This window comes from Struthio camelus, chromosome 9 (genome assembly GCF_040807025.1).
Source record: "Struthio camelus isolate bStrCam1 chromosome 9, bStrCam1.hap1, whole genome shotgun sequence".
Classification (NCBI taxonomy): Eukaryota; Metazoa; Chordata; class Aves; order Struthioniformes; family Struthionidae; genus Struthio; species Struthio camelus.
Window position 1 is genome coordinate 9311952 of NC_090950.1, and position 19143 is coordinate 9331094.

General features: G+C 49.6%; 1 protein-coding gene and 1 long non-coding RNA gene across 9 annotated transcripts in view; one reads left to right on the forward strand and one right to left on the reverse strand.

The window, feature by feature from the left end:
* LOC104143548 (uncharacterized) overlaps nt 1-12855 on the reverse strand; it is a 48211-nt gene extending 35356 nt beyond the window's left edge. For 2 of the 6 annotated variants that reach the window (XR_011142866.1, XR_011142864.1), the window contains exons 1-4: nt 11329-11862; nt 10419-10544; nt 9634-9733; nt 251-4682 (exon numbers count right to left, since the gene is read on the reverse strand). This is a non-coding gene — a long non-coding RNA (uncharacterized lncRNA). Of the gene's footprint in view, nt 1-250; nt 4683-9633; nt 9734-10418; nt 10545-11328; nt 11864-12421 lie in introns of those variants that run through there. The other 4 variants (XR_011142869.1, XR_011142868.1, XR_011142865.1 and 1 more) reach the window with 4 other exon arrangements.
* A 578-nt stretch (nt 12856-13433) lies between these two features.
* HES6 (hes family bHLH transcription factor 6) lies at nt 13434-15317 on the forward strand. 3 transcript variants are annotated; one of them, XM_068954421.1, is made up of 4 exons: nt 13434-13617; nt 13709-13795; nt 13892-13973; nt 14083-15317. In XM_068954421.1, the coding sequence occupies exons 1-4, from the start codon at nt 13537-13539 to the stop codon at nt 14520-14522; spliced, it is 690 nt and encodes a 229-aa protein (XP_068810522.1). In that variant the 5' UTR covers nt 13434-13536; the 3' UTR covers nt 14523-15317. The 3 variants fall into 3 exon arrangements, with proteins under 3 accessions (XP_068810522.1, XP_068810523.1, XP_068810524.1); XM_068954422.1 differs by having other exon boundaries at nt 13436-13617; nt 13898-13973; XM_068954423.1 differs by having other exon boundaries at nt 13436-13617; nt 13898-13973; nt 14171-15317.
* The last annotated feature ends 3826 nt before the right edge of the window (nt 15318-19143 follow it).

Here is a 19143-nt window from a genome sequence, read left to right on the forward strand (position 1 = left end):
ATGAATAGGTTTAAGATCTGCTTGTGTTTATGGGACAGATAAGAGGCCAAAGGTAAGATTAAAATGCTGGCTTCCTTGGGCTCTGTTTTCATCTCCTCCCCTAAAGCAATAATCCCACTGCAAGACTCTGTCTCTTCTTCAGCCTTCTTGTTCCTCCTCCAGTAACTTTTGGAACCAGTGGCCAACCTCTAGCTAAAATTAACAAAAGGTTACGGAAGCAAAAAAAATAAATAACAAGGAAATGAAGTACCTCTAAATGTTGTGAATATGGACATCTGGGCTGAGGTGAGCGATTCTGCAACAGGAATTCACTTTTTCCTGGGCAGCAGAGGAAGAGTATATGGGTGTGAAGGACAGAGGATCCACCTTTGTGTTCAAAGCTGTAGGAAGTCAAGTTTAATTGCTCCCAGAAAAGTTTGCCAGATGGCATGTCTGGAAGGAGGCTTTTTCCTGGAAGACCACAGTACATCACAACAGACATTAAAGATAGCTACAACTGACCCCTCTTCCCTTTTACTTATTACTTGTATTGCACAAGTGCTAAAGAGGCAGCTCCTTACTGCTCCCGGCCCCTGGGGCACAGTGCTGCACACAGAACAAAAGGCATTCTGCTTCGGCAGCTCGCTTCGCCTTGCTCCTACTGCAAAATCAGGAGCGGGTTCAAATGAAATTCCAGCCCCCTCTGGCTGCAGGAACAGCTCCCTCCCCTCACTCCTGTCTCCTGGTCAGGGAGCAAAAGTGACTTCTTTCCACATCTATCCCTCTATTCCTTCCCACTCCCAAAACCCATGCTCTTCATACATATTGAGATCGTGCTGCCCTAGTAAGCTGGAACAAATAGCTTTCTTCCAGTCCTGGGTTACTGCATCAGACACATATCTCCATATATTTAGGGTTAGAAACTCTCCTTGAAAACTATGACAGCACACTGGTAACCTTACCAGAATGAATAGGGTTACCAAAATGTTGTCCAGAAGGAACCTGTGGAGCTCTCCAGTTCAATCCTCCTTGAAGATGGGCCTTTTCCAAGAGTAGATCAGGTTGACTGCAGTTTTGTCGAACTGAGACTCAAAACCCACTAAGGATGGAGATTCCCTGACCTCTCTGGGTGACCTGTTTCGGGTCTGCATCTCCTAGTGAAGATATCTGATCTGAATCTTCCCAGCAGCAATATGTGGTCACTGCCCCTTGTTTTATCATCTGCCACTAATGAGAACAGTGTGGCTCCACTGACTTCGTGACTGTTCTTCTAGCAGTTGTAGGATGCTACTAGATCCCTCTCAGCCTCTTCTTTAACAAAGTATACAAGCCCACCTCCCTCAGCCTCTCCTCAGAGCTGACCACCGGTAGCTCCTTACTGGACCTCCTCCACGTTCTCATGATCCTTCTTGACCCAGGGTCCCCGAACTAGACACTACTGCACTTGCAGTTGACACAAGTCCAGATTCCTGCCCATTGGCTGGCACTCCGCGTTTCCGAAGCTCAGGGGCAGGCTGATGCTGGGCAGCCTTATGCAGTCTTGCATGACTGGCAGTCTGGGCAGTCTTTTGTCCAGCAGGATATGGAAAAGGTGTTGAAATGAAATACTAGGTAGTCTGAAGAGAGAAGAGAATTTGTAATATTTTGTAAAAATGAATAACATGATAACTGAGAATTGCCCCACTGTCTAACGACGAGCTGCTCAAATGCAGCCTCGTCAGATCCCGGGACTTCAGCCCTGCTCACACTGCCACATCAGGACAGCAATCTGCTACAAGTACCAGAAATGATGTTTCTCCTGCTCTCCCCAGCCGCTCCTGACACATCGTGTTGGGGTCCCTCTGGCCTTGGGGAGCCTCAGGTAGTGGGTCAGTTTGGAAAAGGAAGAGGAAACTCTAATTCAGTCCAGTAATTTTCCAGATCACTTCCTCCTTCGCATGAATTCTGTGCAAATACTTTTATTGATACAACAAAGAGAAACACGTCACTAGAGTAAGTCAATCAAGTGCCCTCCCCATTCAGACCTAAATACAAACATCATAAAGCCTTTTCCTGGGAAAATGCTTGACTGCACAACACAAAATGAATAGGCAGACCTTGAAGCTGAGACCTGAGCCCACAGTTCCCCTCTCTCAACCACTAGCCAAACAGCCGTTTTCCCCTGCTTGCTTTTCCTCTGGCTCCATGGATTTTCCATTTCTCTCCAGTCCATGAGGCAGTTTGAACAGGAGAGGAGGAGCTCGGAGAGCAACATGCAAGCTGACTCTCCTCCAGGGACGGAGAGGCAGAGTTCCTTGGCCTGAAAGGAAAATTGAAAGCAAGTCTCCTACCTGATGCAGGACTGCACTCACTAAGAGGCTATGACAGCAAAGGCAGCACCTGTCCTGACAGAAGCAGTCCTGCTCACGAGCGCTGTAAGCACTCACCCTCACTAGAGAGATCTGGACCCAGGATGGATGAACACCTGACTGAAGCCTTACATCAGCTCCAGGGATGGGAGGGTTTCAGATACACCCATACAAGGTCTTCTAGTGACAATTTCCCGATACCTCCTTGCTAAGCACATGGATTTCTCAGACCTGCCTTCCAAGAGATTTAACTCTCTTTCAGACACTATATTTAGATAGTAGATGTCTAAGGGCCTTCTTGAAGCTATCCCTCAACTTGTCTCTTCTATATAAAACCCATAGGAAATAAAAGAATATGTAAAACCAAAATAGTCATAATAATAGAGGGACTTTTCACAGAATCACAGAATGGTTGAGGTTGGAAGGGACCTCTGGAGATCATCTAGTCCAACCTCCCTGCTCAAGCAGGGTCACCTAGAGCATGTTGCCCAGGATCACGTCCAGGCGGGTTTTGAAGATCTCCAGCAAAGGAGACTGCACTACCTCTCTGGGCAACCTGTTCCAGTGCCCTGTCACCCTCACAGTGAAGAAGTTTTTCTCAGGTTCAGATGGAACTTCCTGTGGTTCAGTTTCTGCCCGTTGCCTCTTGTCCTGTCGCTGGGCACCACGGAGAAGAGAGTGGCCTCATCCTCTGGACACTCCCCCTTCAGATACTTATACACGTTGATGAGATCGCCTCTCAGACTTCTCCTCTCCAGACCTTTTCCTAGAAGACAAAACCCTAGAAAACAGGAAGGGTTTCTGGAGAGGGGCTGTGTGCCAGCACAGCTGCAGGAGAGACACTGAAGGCAACAGCACGCTTTGGCTCTCTTCAGTACCTGCAGAACATAACCAACACAGCAGCTGAAAGGAACTCGTGACAGCTTCTTCTGCCTGTCTGTTCAATTACATTTATCACCAGAAAAGGTTCACTGAAAAATATCACATGCTTCTGGCACTATAGAGAATATTAAGGAACATGCAAGTAACAAGCTGACTGAGGAAAAGCAGCAGAAGAGCATGACTAGCACCTTCGTGCTTCTGTCTGACCCAGCTCCACAGAGTGCCAAGCTGTCCAGGAGAGATGGAGGAAGAAGTGCGAGAAACTGCAGGAGTGGCAGGAGGAGCGTTAAGCCTATTTCCCGCTCAGACAGAGGGGCCCTCATCTTGTGAGTCTGTGCCAGCCCAAAGGGCCTGCCTTCTTCCTCCGTAAGGAACAGCACCAGCATCTCAGATGACTCCCTCCAGCAGGATGATGTGACCGATTGCATCCTGAAGCTGTTGATCCTCTGCTCAGCAGAAGCACATTCAACTCTGCGCTGCCTTGGTTCAACCTTGTCAGTTTGCCACCCACAGTCACTGGTGTCCTCTCACCCTGCAGGAGTCTTGCACTACACCCACCACACTGCAGGTCCCTGCAGTGCCCAGGACCGAGCGAGTTCTCCCTTTCTTGTGAAGGTTAAGCCAAAGGCTCTTTCCAGGCACCTGCAGAAAGCGAGTTTAGCCCTACCTGCCCAATCTATACTGTCTGAATTTCAAGCACTGACAAAACTGCAACTGGGCTTGCAGTTTTGCCCATGCTTTCCATGATGAAAGTCCCTAGAGGAACTGTTTACATTGACATCTAGGGTCAAGCCTGAGGGTTGACTCCACTCAGCTTAAGCCTATCTCAGAGCTTGCACTGAAGCCATCCACTCTGACCTTCCTGATCCTCCAAATGAGCTCTTCAAGAAATCAGTCTTGTTTCTCCTTCTGGGCTTTTCTCTAATTATGGCTGTTAGAGACAGGAAGTGGGCTCCACAGCAACCGTAAGTCGAGACCAGGCAACTGTGGGTTTAGCGTTGGCCAACTGCTTGAGCTTGTATCCTGCAGTGAATGGTTTGATCCCAGGCACACAGCAAGACATGGGACTGACAAGCTGATTTCTTCTCAGATCCTGAAGTCTAGCAAAGCTGGGCCAGAAAGCCTCCAAGAGCAAAAATAAGGGAGGCATCAGAGTATATGGCCAGCAGAGCAGGAGTTGAAGGTGCCTCTAAGGTCAAGCTTTAGTGATTTCCCAGCTACGGCCTGAGCCCATACCCCTGACGAACTTTGTGGTACACTTCTGTGTCAGCTTTTATCTGCCTGACTGCATAGTTGATAGTCACAAGTTGCTTGCTTCAAAGAGAGGAAACCCATCACTGACACTCCCATAATTCCTTGTTTCCACCTTTCAGATCTTCTGTATACACCTCCTCCATCTCCTAGAAGCCAGTGGCATTTTATAGACCTCCTGCAGCAAGCGGCAGCTTCTGCATCTTCTCCAGCATGCAACTCCTGTGACAGAAATGAGGCTAGGAAATCATCAGCTGCAATCCCAGAACTCTCACTTCCCAACTTCTTGCTCTTTGAAGTCCTTGTTACTCACCAAATACTTAACCAGGCAAAAGCAGCTCGTCACGTGCCTAATCTCCCACCTTCCATTGCACTATTTTGATCCGCAAACAGTTTAGGTGGTACAGTAGTCACAGGAGCTTGCTGGGATCCAGACAGCTCAGCAGCTGTGAGGACAAGCCACCCCTGCTCTCATTCAGCACAGGCAGACCACTCACCACACCTCCAAAAGGGGTGGGAGGGAAGGAAACTGCGAAGAGCAACTCAGTGTACCAAGCTGCTGCGTTTTCAGTTTGTACTTTGATTTTCAGAGCTGCCCCGTAATTAGCTTTAGGTTGTATATCATTGGGATTTTTATTTGACACAGCAACACGCATTTGCCTCCAGTGGATCTAGTCCTACTGCTCTATTCTGAAGTTTCTGCTTGTAGGTATGTGCAAATTTGGCATTCGCTTAGTCCATTAATTGCAAGGACACACAAGCCATGGCTGTGCTAAGAAATGTTTGATGGAGTTTAGCGAACTTCAAGTAATCCCTACAAGCCAGTAAAACGGCTTTCCCCCAAAGTAGCCATTTCAGAATCCAATTAATCTGGATGCTGAATTCATTAAGTAAACGAACCCTTTCCTAACATACTCTGTAAAACAAGGCATGCTGCAGAGCAGAGCCTGCCCTTACATCAGACCCTGAAAAAAAAAGGCCTTTTTAATTAGTTAGAAAAATAACATAGTAGCAAATGAATTGGCAACTGATTTCCATTTTAAGTCACCCTGTGTAGCACAAATATGAGCCTGCATGATATCCATGACTTCCTGTGATTCCTGTTTTGCATATGCTATTTGTTTCATCATGTGAGCTGGCTACAGTGTTCTGTGCCTACTGACAGAGGAACACCTGCCACAGATTGGCAGGGTTTACCAAACTATAATCATGAGAAAGGCATTTGGTATTCTACTGATGTGGGGGGAACAGCACCTCCACTCCCACCCTGCAAGGGTCCCTTCCATCACCACCCCACGCGTGCTGAGAGGTAAGTCGAACTACTGTGCAGCCCCACACAACCAAAAGTCAGCACAGAAGGCAGTAGGAGGACATTTTTGCATTCTCCTGCAAATACCTATGTCCCACCGGTAAAAAAAAAAAAAAAGGAGAAAAGACTCTCCAAGCAGAGGAATGCAAGTTCTCCTCTGCACTTCATAATCCCGCAGCATGTTTGTGAGCCCCAGACACCCATCAGTCCTTCCAGGATGGGAGAGCAGACAGGTAACATTCACCGGCTCTTCCAGGAGAGAACATGTATCCCCATGCCTTGCAATATCTTTGAATGCACCTATTTCCACCCTGTTTTTCACGCCCACAAGCAAGCCAAACAACATAATGTAGAATTACAAACAGCACTGCCACGGGTCCAAAGACTGACTTGCCAACTCCAGATTGGTTTGTCAGTTGAAACGGAGGCAGCCAGGTTCCAGCTAGCAAGAGCTCCTCTCCCTCTAGCTGCTGGGGTTCAGCTGTGCACTGTCCCTGTCAGAAAGCTGTGAACAAGCCCTCACATAGGTTATGTTTCTCTGTGCTGAAGTTCCAGAGGTATTCTCTTTCCAAGTGCTCAGAAAAGTTATGCTCCTCCTACACGACACTAGCTTCTCCAGCAACAAGGGCAACACATACGGACAGGACAGAAATGACAGCACTCATCACCTCTTTCAAATCAGTTCTCTAAGTTTCCTCCATGCTACCTCATCCTCATGCCTCCCAGCATCTCTCTAAGTTATGGCTGCTTACCAAAAACTGACAGGCGGAGCTTCTGCAGTGGATTCAGGGACTCAACCACCAATCTAAATCAGCTAAGCAGCACGCCACCTAAATGAGCTCTGCAAAGAGCAAGGCTACAATCCATACTAGCCTTGGAGTAGTTAAAGAGACATCTGTTCCATAATACATGATGGACCAAGTCCCTGGAAGGACTTGCCGTATCTTTACAAAGAAGTCTGGGCTATAATCTAGTATCTCCTGAGAGAAACAATCAACACAGAGTGGGAGCATCGCACTTTTCAGACAAGATACAGAGGATGAGAGAGGGTATTTCTTCTGTTTTGGATTTGCTCGCTACATCAAAGCCCACAAATGCCTAATACTGTGGTCATGTATGGCTACCCAGGCTGTCCAGCGATACCTTCAAAGAACATATTGGCACAATGAGGTATCTCTTACAATAGGATCAAAACCAGTATTTATACAACCCATGAACTATCAAAACTGGTGTCAATACTCTCAAGCGAGAGTACTGGTATCGGTCTCAGTCTGTAGAATATTTCTCATTCTGATTTAGAGAAGGCCCGTGTTTACCAAAACTGACAGTAAAATATATGTTGTCATTGCTAAAAAGGACCTAACAAACATGCCCTTAAGGGTATAGTTTTTCTCCCCACCTACAGATATGTCATTTGCAAAGCGAATACAAACCTGCAAGAGACTACGAGTAAAGGCATTTTCTAGAGCATTTGACAAAACACACCAGAGCAAAGTTCACAGCCTGATTATGCACATGTTCACCTGATAAAAATAAAATCTGTGTCCTGTCAACAAACTTGTAGTGTCACTGCCAGAAGCCAGGAGTAATCCTGGCCGTGCACTGCATGTCAGAAAAAAATGCGTTCTGAAGGGCACGCATTTAATTAAAGCTTTCAGCCTTAGTTAGGATTGTGTTTAACAGCTTCAACATCATCTCTGAAGAAAACGTATATTAACAAGGATACCTGGCAATCATTTAGAAATCAATAAAAACATCTTAAAGAGGAGGATCAGTGACGTAAAACATCACTGTTTACAAGGATGGGATAAACCCTATTGATCAAATGAACCCCATAACTAGGACAACTTTCAAAACCCCAAAACATTAGATAAATCAAATGCAGAGCCTTCTCTGGCAATACTACAGTATGGAACACCACAGGGAGAGAGTTTTTTTATTTTTTATTTTTTTAACTCAGACTGAAAAATCTCTTTACTTACTTTAGACAGTTATTCTCACTTCCCCGAAATAACTTTCACAAATACAACGTGACCAAACAAATGGTTTCTCTAACCTCACAAGTCATGGGACCCTGCCATAGTCACTAACAATGGGCCACAATCTAAATGGCACAGTTGAATGCCATATGAGTTCAGACATCTCTCTCCTGAGGTCTGACAAGTTGATGGGAAAGAACAGCACTATAATAAAAGTAGCTGCTAAAATATTTCAAAGTCAGACTTCGATCTGTATTTAGACTATCAAATATCTGAAGAAAACCAATAAAGGCGAGATGCCACCAGCAACCTGGTGATGAATGCAGGAGGAGAACACTGAAATGGGAAGTACCTTATTACAAACAGACTCCAGTCCCAGTGGACTTCCAGATACAATCAGGATAGAGCCAAAGCAAAACAGTGATTAACTTTGGGTCTTGGTAATGGTTACTATTTGATGAAAACAAAGTTGTGCCTATTTGTGGGCAGAAAAGGGCCAAGGACAGCACTACCACAAAAAATAGCTCGCAGGCAGGGGAAGCCACTACCCCAGATGAGCCAGACTCCATGGAACAGGTGATCTTTCTCCCAGTCCCACCACAGTCCGCTGGCACACATGGCTGTGCCCCGCAGAGGCTCACCGTGCCCAGTTCCCACCCAGCACTCACCGGATGAGTGAGAGATGCTCTCTTGCCCTCGGTACTTGCTCAGCACAGCCCCTACGCATTTGCTGTATTTGAGTATCACCACAGGTACCTTTGAAATGGCAGACACCAGGGTGCATCCTCACTGTCAAAGGGGGACCCACGCCCGCACAGGGGGTGAATGCAGCTTTGGGATTTTCTGTGAGTGGACCTGAGACCCTTTTGCACGTTAATGTTGTTGCTGGCATGAACTGTCCTTCTGTGCCCCGGCTGATGAACATAAACATTGTGTATCGGTCTGCTGATTAAAAAAGGGTTAGGAAAAGCCTCACGGCTTTTGCAAGGGGCAACAGACTCTCAGGGCTCAAGGCAGCAAATACACTTTGCAGTAACAGACACAAGTCCAAGAGCAGCTGAGTGAAGAATGATATTTAACCAGGTTTTCCTCTTAAACAGCTGTGCTTGTAACAGCAGAGAAATCGATAGCACCAAAGGGAACCACGATGAGTGGGATGAGGAATGCTGCTGACTTCTCTACACAGCCTTCTTCATTCATTTCATTTATTGCCTGCAGCTCTCAGCTCTTCCAGCTCCAGGCTGGTTCCCCTGTACCTTGGTTCTGTGAGCTGGACTAATTTTCAGGGGAGACAAGGTAGGAGGCTAATTAGAACACACTTTTCATTTGTGAAGGGACCTCAGGGAGAGGAAGGGGGAGAAGGCAGCTTTTTGCTTGATCTGCCACCTAAGCGGTTTGTATTTGTTAGTGTAAACATAAACTGGATGACATAAAACTGATGCCTAATTCACGCGTTAACCTAATATCCACCACAGTTTACACCCACCGCCATTTATATGCATTATTAATATTTATAAGGATGACACGTCTCTCTGACAGGAACTTTTGCCTCCAAAGACAACAGGATGTTATAGTATGCGTGAAAGAAACCACTCAAGCATTTCCAGTGGATCCTGTCCACACACGTCATGTCTTTGTACCGTACTCTAACTGTATTATTCAACGGAGAGTCTGGATTACCTGCTGAAAGTGTGGATAGTGCCAGTCTCAGGAACACACTTGCCTATATTACAAGGAGTCCTAAAACATTTCAGAGGTGCGTTATTTCTCTGTGGATGTTCCTCTAGGAGCTAGAGGCTTTTTAAATGGAACCGATACTGCAAAAAGAAGTGAGACATGGAGTTATGTGGCAGAATCCTCCACCTCCTGAGGAGTTACCACTTACCGGTGCCTCCGAAACACGTGGCAGGTAGCTGAGGCTGCAGGGTTGTCTTCCACAGAAGGTGTCTTAGCCCCTACTACCACAGGGCCATTAGTGACAATATCTAATAAAGAACCAAAAACAGTCACGTTGCATTACATTGCTATACATGCAGTCTCACACGAAAACACAGGCAGCAAAGCCCTGATCCCGTTGTCTCAGCTAAAACTATGCGGCTCCCCAGCTAAACTACAATTATATCACGTGTGGGAGCTGCAGTCTCTGGCAGGGCAGAGTTCTCTACCTTAGAGAAGGTTTAACTCTCCACAGGGGGGAGAGCAGCACACATACACCTCACTGGCAGCAGACAGCAGTATTGGTTTAAGCCAGTAAAGAACCATATGGAGAAGTAGACAGGGTGTACCAAAATCTCCTTCAGGAACCACCATGCACGGGCAAGCAGGGAGGTATTAGACAAGGTATGTAAGGAACGCTTTTTTACTAGACTGCAGTTGACATTTACATTAAAATGCATGAGGTTATCATGAACTGCTCCACCTGATGTGATGGAGCTTATTTAAAGCGGCACAAAAATGTCACATTTCAGCCGCAGGCTAGAGCAGATAGCCTGCGGTGACTTCTTCCTCCAGAGTGGCAGGTCAAGTAGTGCCCTGATATTTACGGCCCGTAGATTTTTAATGTTCAGCACAAATGTCTCCAGCATTTGTTAACTCATTTGATGTGCAGCTTTTCAAAGAAAATACAGAAAGACACGCTCCAGAGCAAGAGCTAGCAATGTGTAAAATTACCTTGCCACCAGTTCCAGCCAAGGCAGAAAAGAAGCAGAACTTTACAGCCATGGCTGACTCTCCCCGGCCATCCTTAGCCAAGCTCTGCTTGTGAACCACCGGCTCCAATGGACTGTGGATTAGGCCCTAAAACGAAGAAGACATGAGACAAATCTCGCTCAGCTATTACGTTCCTTTATTTCTCCTGCCTTCCCTTCAGAATGAATTTATGCCCTCACAAGGGTGCAACGTGTCTGGTGTAAATCAGCAGAATTTACACTAGATTAAACACAGTGCTTGAGCGTCTCTGATTACATACGTTAGGAAAAACTAAGCTTTCTCTGAAGGGAAAACATGCTCACAGACTCTTTTGTGGTTCATCGTTTACCACGTGATTATGTATATTTGATACATTACTGTATGTTTTTTAAAGGTGTATTAGTGTATATGTATGTCCGTATATTTATATATCCATATATACAAAAAGATGTAGCTAAAAGACATAGCTAATTTTGGTTCAGAACAAAGACGGCTCCCTCGAAACTGTAACAGCCGTTACTTGGCTGCAGCTTGCATCCCTACGATGGTCTTTTCTTCTCCCATTAGGCCAACTATGAACAGGCTAGGCACAAGACGCAGTCATAGGTGTCCATTCTTGCTTAAAGATAAAAATGCTATGCCCCTGGCCTGAACAACGTTTGTGCCTAGTCTGCATCAATCCTATCAGTGAAAAGATCAGGGAGTTTCAGCTGCGTGGTGCCCTGAGTTCATCCGAACTGGAAGGACAGATCTGGTCATGCAGTCACAGGTACCATCCAATTTTGTTTGTCTAACGCAATGGAAATGCGTCACCTACAGAGCAAACGCTTTGCCAAAGTCCAAACATCATTGCTTTAAGATACAAGGAAAAGGGAAAAAAAAATAAAAGTACCTTTCTGAAAATCAGGTCTGCTGCCAGCTGCGATACAACGAGCCGCGTGGCCTGAGCTCAGGCCTGCAGCCAGGACGCGCCAGGCTCCAGCTCGCTCTCCGACGCTCTGCTCCGCTGAGGGCAGGCGAGCGCGGCGCTGAGCGCCTCTACCCCAGCTTCCTCCCCTGTCAAACAGGTATTAGCACAGCGCGAGCCTGGATGCTCACGCGGGGGCTGCGAAGACGAAAAAGCAGCGTTCAGGCCTGGTGGAAGGGACTTAGGAGGTCTGCGGGTCTTTCTCGGGGCGGATTCACCCAGCGCACCGCAAGGGACGAGGCAGGCACCAGCCTACGGAAGAGGCAACGCGTACCACCACCACCACCTCCACCTCCACCTTCACCACCACCTCCACCTCCACCCCGCGCTCCGCGCTGGGTCCTTCCAGGCGGCGTAGGCAGGAGCAGCCGGGAGCCGGAGGGAGAGAGGGAGGGAGGGAGGGAAGTCAGGCTGAACGCGTACAAAGAGGCAAGCGTGCGCAGCGGGCCCGCGGCGCTGACGCAGGCAGGGGACGCGCCTCTCGTTTCCTCGGGCAGCGAAAACACGACATACGCTACCGAGGAGGAGAAAAAGAGGGGAACAAAGGAGCGAGCGCAAACACCTGTCGCTCTCCTCGGGGACGAGCCCCAACGCTTTTATTTGACTCAGTCTGTCGGGGCGGCGGCGGCGGCGGGGGGGGGGGGGGGGGACAGGACTGCAGCTGCCAACTGTCATCAGCATCAAGTTTCGCACAAAGCCCGGCTGCCTGGGGTCTCCGCTCGGCGCGGGGACGGGCAGGGCCGCCAAAGCGCAGCGCGGGCCGCCAAAGCGCAGCGCGGCCCCACGCCGCCCAGCGCGGCGGGGGAAACTTCCGCTCGGGCCGCAGCTCCCGCACCGTGCCCACCTTCAGCCGCGGCGATCCCCGCCCCAAACGGTTAACTCAGCTCATTCCAGCCCATCATAAAATAATTGCTCAGGTACCAAAAAAAAAAAAAAAAAAAACCCCTGAATTTAGCACGTCTCCTTGAGCAAGCGCTGAAATCCCATCTGAGCCGCGAGAGGGGCCAGCTTTGCAAACCTGGGCAATTCTGACCAAGGAAAGACCAAAGGACGGGACCCGTCTTTTGCGCCCGACGCTCGGATCCCAGCAGTTTCCTGCTTTCCTCCCGAATTGCCTCTTTCACGCTCAGGCTGCTGGTTGTAACAGGCCCCCGACTTCCTGCACCTCTACGAGCAGGCGTACCGCCGAGCAGCGGCCGGGGACACCCGCCACGCCAAGCGCGCGCCGCTCCAGCCACCCCCAACACCCACGCGCGCTTTTCAGGGCTTCGAACACGCCGTTTTGGGGGTTTGCTTGTTTGCTTTCTTTTTTTAAGAAGGTGACCGATTTGCCCGAGGGCTTTCGAGGACACGCACGGGCAGCGGGGGGGGCGCATCTCTCCCCCCAGGCACCTGCCTGCTCCCCTTCTCTGCCTGGCGTGGCTGCCAAAACCGTCCAAAAAAAGGAAAAAAAAAAAAAAAAAACCCTGAAAACGGGCCAACCGCCCACGGCTGCTCTACCGTCAAGCTCACCTAGCCTTACAGGTAGGTCCCGCTGTGGCGCTCCTAAGCAAGCTACACTTAGACATTCCTGCTCTCATAAATAAATGGGAATATTTGAAATATGAAATAATTTTGAAATAACCCAAAACAACAGAAAAAATCCTTTTTTTTTTTCCTTTTATCTGCCCGCGCCAGGCACCCGTTTCGGGCACGCTTCCCCCGGCGCTGCCCGCGCCAGGCCCCAAACCGCCGCTCGTCCCCCGCGGAGCCTGACGGACGGAGGGCGGCGGCGGCGGCGGCAGCTCGCCGCCCCCGGCCCGGCCCGGCCGCCATGTCGCCGCGAGGGCCGAACAATGCCCGCGGGGTCCGGCGGCACCGCCGCCTCGGCCGCGGCCGCCCCGCCCACCGCCGCGCGCACAGACAAAGCGCCCGCCGCCCATTGGCCCGTTCGCCCGACGCTCCGGCTCGTCCTCGCGCGGCGCGGCCAATGGGCTCATTGACATGCAAATCAGAAGCTATATGTAGGGCGGGCGGGCGGGGGCGGGGGGGGGCGCGCGGGGGAACGAGCGAGCGAGCGAGCGGCGGGGCGGCGAGGGGGCTCGGCTCGGCTCGGCTCGGCTCGGCTCGGCTCGGCTCGGCTCGGCTCGGGCCATGGCTCCGGCCTTCCGGCCCGGCAAGGGCCGATCGCCGCGGGAGGACGAGGACCTCTTCGAGGCCAAGGGGGACAGGAAGGTGAGCGGGGCGGCGGCGCCGCGTCGCGTCGGGCCGGGCCGGGCCGGGCCGTGCGCGGCCGGTGCCCTGAGGCGGCTGTTGGTTCCCTCAGACCAGGAAGCCGCTGGTGGAGAAGAAGCGGCGGGCGCGGATTAACGAGAGCCTGCAGGAGCTGCGGCTGCTGCTGGCGGACAGCGAGGTGAGGGGCGGGCGGCGGGGGCCGGCGCGGGCCGGTTCGATCCGGCCGGGGCCGGGCGCCGCAGAGGGCGCTGACGGCGGTGCCGCGCGGCGGCAGTTCCAGGCCAAGCTGGAGAACGCGGAGGTGCTGGAGCTGACGGTGCGGCGGGTGCAGGCCGTGCTGGAGCGCCGCGCCCTGGGTGAGTGCTGGGGCCGGGGCCGGGGCCGCGGCGGCGGGGGGCCGGGCTCGGCCGCCCCCCCCTCACGGCGCTCCCCTCTGTGTCTCCCCCGGGGCTGCGGGCGCCGCAGAGGGCGGGCGGCTGCACCGCGAGGCCAGCGAGCGCTTCGCCGCCGGCTACATCCAGTGCATGCACGAGGTGCACACCTTCGTCTCCAGCTGCCCCGGCATCGACGACGCCACGGCCGCCGAGCTGCTCAACCACCTGCTGGAGTCCATGCCCCTCAACGAAGGCGCCTTCCAGGACCTCATCGCGGACGCTTTGGCCGAGCCCTCGCTGGGCCTCGGGCCCTGGCCCGGCGGCGAGGCGCTGGCCCCGCCGGCCGAGGCCGCCCTGGGCCTGGCGCTGCCCGCCTCGGCGCTCTCGCCCTCCTCCGGCGAGGAGACCTGCTCCGACTCGGAGGAGACCGAGGCTGAGCCCGGCCAGACCTCGGCGGGCGGGCTGGACGCTTCCCGGACGCGCGGCGTGCCTTCCTCTAGCTTTCCCAAATCCATGTGGAGACCCTGGTAACGGCGAAGCGGAGGGCAATCGACGCAGACCTACCTAGCCGAGAGAGGGCCCGGGCCCCGTGCTCTCCTGCGGCCGTCGAGCAGCGTGGGGGACCGCGAGCGGCGCGCAAGCACGCGTCGGGCATCGCTGTGCTTCAGGACTGCAGCAGTGGCGCTCCTATGCTGTCACACCCTGACAGGCTAATAGCTAAACGTGTTAACATTTCATCTGTGTGTGTGCACACCTGTGTGTGTGCACGCGCGTGTGTGTGTGTGCGCAGCATTTTGTAACTTGGGGGGTTGTTTTTAATGAGAGTTTGGGAAGGGGGGGTGGGAGGAGGGGGTTGTTTTTTATTAGCAAAGCTCTTGGTTGGATGCCCAGCAGTTATTTCATAATGCTATTGCTTTCTCTTGGCCCTTATAAATGGCCCAAATATCACTACCTTTTTCTCTGAAGAAAAGGCCCTTGTGCATTTTAAATCCTGACAGTTAACTCCATGAGAGGTATGAGTTAATTCTGCATGCACAGTTTTAAGTGTTCTAGTGATAGCAAAGATCCCTGAAAGGGGTTGGTGTGGTTAGCATCTTTATTCAGTAGTGGTGTAGAGTCTCACCTTCAGTGAAGGAAGAGGAAAAACCAGAAACCTGTTGAAGTTAGACGAACATTTAAAACTACTGGTGGCAGGGTGCCTTTTAGAAATGAGTGTTCTTATGCACATTTTGCTTTTAGCACATCTGAGTTTATTGTGACTTTATGTATATTTGGGTGTCAAATGTTTTTATTTTTAATCTTTAATAAAAAATACTGAACTCACAAGTCATTGCATGTATTTGAGCGTGATGCACTTCTCGGTTGTAAGTTAACGCTTCCCTAATGTTAGCTAATAACAAAAGTATGTATGTGTTGTAGGAACAATGCTGGTAATTAAGCACTTAATTCTTGTACTAAGCATTGTTAGCTCGAGTATTGGAATTTAAATGTTTCTTTTGTTTAGTACTGGAAAATGCTTAGGTTATTGCAGAGAGCAACCTCATACTGCAGTAAGGTTGGGCTTAGGACACATTTCTTGACTAGTTTATTTGGATGCCAGTTTCAAACCTACTCTACTTGAGCTCCCTTCTGAAGGTGGTGTTCATACAGCTACAGTCCTAACTTCAGAAGCACTAGGCAAATACTTTCCTGGGAGGTAACTTCCCCCCCCCCCCCACTGTTGAATGCAAAGTTGACTAGAGTGTACAATGGATTTGGAAAGTTTTCTTCAAAAGAAAATACTTCTGGGGGCCTCTAGAGTTTCAGCCTTCCTGGACATGAGGTTTGACACCACCCCTGTTCCTACTTTTGAGAGATACAGCCTATTTAGGCTGCGATACTGCCTTTCAGAGAGCTGTCATTCTAAAAAGAAAAAAAGGATTGTCAAGGTACTAAATATATGGAAGTCCCCAAACATTGAACAAGCAAGGAAGGAAGCAACGTAACTACCACTGGACTAGACCTGTAACTTTCCTTTGTTAACCCCATTATGGAATAATAAAAATGGAAATCGAAGTTACTGGTAGACTTCTCCTTTGTAATTTTCTTTAAGTTAGCAGAAGTGGGTGTTCCTATTCAAAGATGGCCATCAGGTTTGTGTAGTTCCCCCTCTTCCCCCTTTTTGTGCTAAATTCTCTTTGAACTGGGGAGAAGGGCAAAAAAAAAAAAAACCAGCTCAGCAAAGAGAGGTGAGAGCTTCTGTAAAGACCTTTGTGCTTTAGGGAGAGAGTTTAGTGTTTTGAAGTGTAAATGAAGGAGGAGCCTGGGACACTTGCACTAAAAGTAACACCCTACACACAATATGACTTTTTTGAGGGAGTTTGTCCCTCTTGTCACAGAGCAAGGCCGGGTTTACTTTTATGAAGCCGCTTCCCAAATACCATGCAGTGTTTAATCTTTTAGTCTTTGCTCAGTACCCCACAGTAATCAAGGGCAGGTCATAACATCGTGCATTGCATATTACCCTGCTGACAACACTAAAACAGCCCTTGGCCTTTCATGTCTAGAAAAGGCCCCTTGCTCTATAAGGATTGTCTCAAAAGGGAGGTAAAACCACAGCCTCTTTCCTCAATACATCCACAGCAGCAGCGCCCAGCGCATCCAGGGAGGGATGGGAGGACAGCCTGCCTTTGGAGCTGGGTAGCCAGCTGCAGGTGGGCAGGGCTGGAGTCAGCATACAGCTGTGCATGGCACCTGCCCCTGGCAGCCCAGGACAAACATTGATACAGACCCAGCGGGGCTGGGCTGCGGACACTTGCCTGAGCTGTCTTCCTCCAGGGCTCTGACATCCAGGGCCGTTCCCAGGTCTGCCACAGCCCCTCGGCCACTGCTTGCCTTGGGCAGGGCTGCAGGCAAGCCAGAGGCAGCTCTGCTTGGCTTCATTTCCATGAGATGAAAGACTCCCAAGTTAGGGCTCTTCTGTAACACTCCTGTGAAAGCAAGTGCAAATCCTGACACTTCGCTGACAGAAACGCAGCCTAGAGTCAACACAGAAGTGCCAGCTTTCCTTCAGCAGTGGGTGTTGCAGCTAGCAGTGGAGTCAGTCTCTGTGCCCCCACCTTTGTTAAGCAACGCTGCAGACACACACAAGGGCTTTTTCTGTATTGGCCCTGGAGGATCGAAGCTAGCTGCTCACCTGGTGATGCGTTTAGCCACTTACCTGCTCCATATCCCAGTGCACTGCTGCAGGGGGTGCTGTCCTTCCTGCAGCTGGGTAACTCTGACAGGGCATGGGCCCATGCATGCTCCCTGCACAGCTGAGACACACATGTCCTGACAGAGCTGGGGACTAGGGCACGTCCCACCCATGCAGCTGCAGAAGGGAAACACAGGGAGCTGGGAGCATGCTGGCTAAGGCTGTCTGGCCAGCTACCACACTATCTGCTTTCTGAAAGGCAGGATGGCTAGGAAGAGCCACAGCGGGAGGATAACAGACCTTTCTGCATGCAGTTCTCAATCCTTTATTAGTTACAAAGAAAAAGGGGTCAAAGCAATGCTACTAGGAGTTTTTTTAAAAAGTGGCAAAAGCATTTTAGAAATGTGTTAGCAATAAGGCCTTTTTTTTTTTTTTAAATCCACAAATTAGGTTCACAGAAAGTTTACATCCTCTGATTAGGTGTTGCTGGATTTCTCCATTTGCATTTCTGTACCCTTACTGCAAAGGTGTCAAATCTGACACTTCCTTGGCAAAGGAAGAGGTGAGCATTTTGGGGGTGGGACTGGGGAAAGAGGGGGCTGGGGAAAGACTTGTTTCCAGCAGCTCTGATAGAAAAAAACTAATGGAGCCTTTTCAAGTCCTTCTCTATAGCAACTGCCTTTATTCTTTTCCATTCCAAAGTAATATAAACAGACTATCTGATCTGACAGTGCACTGCATTGTAAAAGGAGAGAGGAGCAGCACACTAACAGAGGGGCTCCCGTTTGATATGCACTTGAAGAATAAGAGAAAGGAGGACTAATTTTCCCCCCCTCTTTGCATGTCAGTCACTCACACCTGTTGCAGGAGGAAACTCTTCCTTCTTAGACTGGGAGAGTTGGGAGCACTTAGAGTCCAAACCTTCTCCTGACCTATTGGCAACACCTACCAGATCTTTCGTGGAGGCCCTTTGGCCAGGATGAAAGGTCAAGCTTTCAAATTCTGCAAGGCAACTTATGTTTTCCTTTCTCTCCCATTAGCAGAAATCAGGTAGGCTTTCTGCGGAGTTTTCACCTTCCAATAAATCCCTCCAGTCTCTATTTCAATTGAAAATAAAGCCAAAATAATAAAATTCAGTCTAGCACTTGGAAGTACAGTTAGAGGAAGAGGCCAACTTGCATGCACATATCATACGATGAAAATTTCTGTTAGGTAGACAGTTGTCTGCAACACTGAGAATTTAAATTCCTTACCATCCAGAATGCTGTCACTAGCAGAATGTTAATTATACAAGTCATAGAAAAGGAAGGTTTATTTCTACAAGCAACACACTGGGATTAATTTTAGTTAATCCTGGCATCCAGAACGTCAGCACTTTATGGCAAGCTTTCCACATATATCATCCCTAAAGGACAGGAATGATCCAGTCTTGACATCTTCAGCTGTTGGAGCCCAGGTTCAGTATTCTCCCCTTTATGGCCTTGTCTCCAATGTGTGTGCGCGCGCGCGCACGCGCACACACACACACGCAAATCTCCAGCCTTGCCTACTCCTTCTCCCTGCAGGGAAAGGAACACATGCACATAGGTTTTAAGGCTCCTTAAAAGCCGCTTAAGGCTCCTTTTAAGGGACCAAACTGTGTGAAATGAGAAGGTCAAAAACTGAAAAACACTGGAAGAGACTTGGAGAAGTAGCAATTTCCCTTTTTCTCAATATTATCACGTCAAGTATCTTTCCAGAAGCAAATATGGGTTGCTCGTATAGAAACGGAAACACCTTGTGAAACAACAAAACACAGGCAATTAGAGTAGATCATCCCTTACTGGCCTTAGATTTCTTAAGTATAAATTGAGGAAATTTATAGTTTTTACATTGATCTCAGACTAAAATATAGGTTGAGAACACGGTGATCAGTTTTTTTTGCTTCTGGGAAAATACAGACTTAGGGCGTATTCAGACATGCTTTTGCAGATAGCT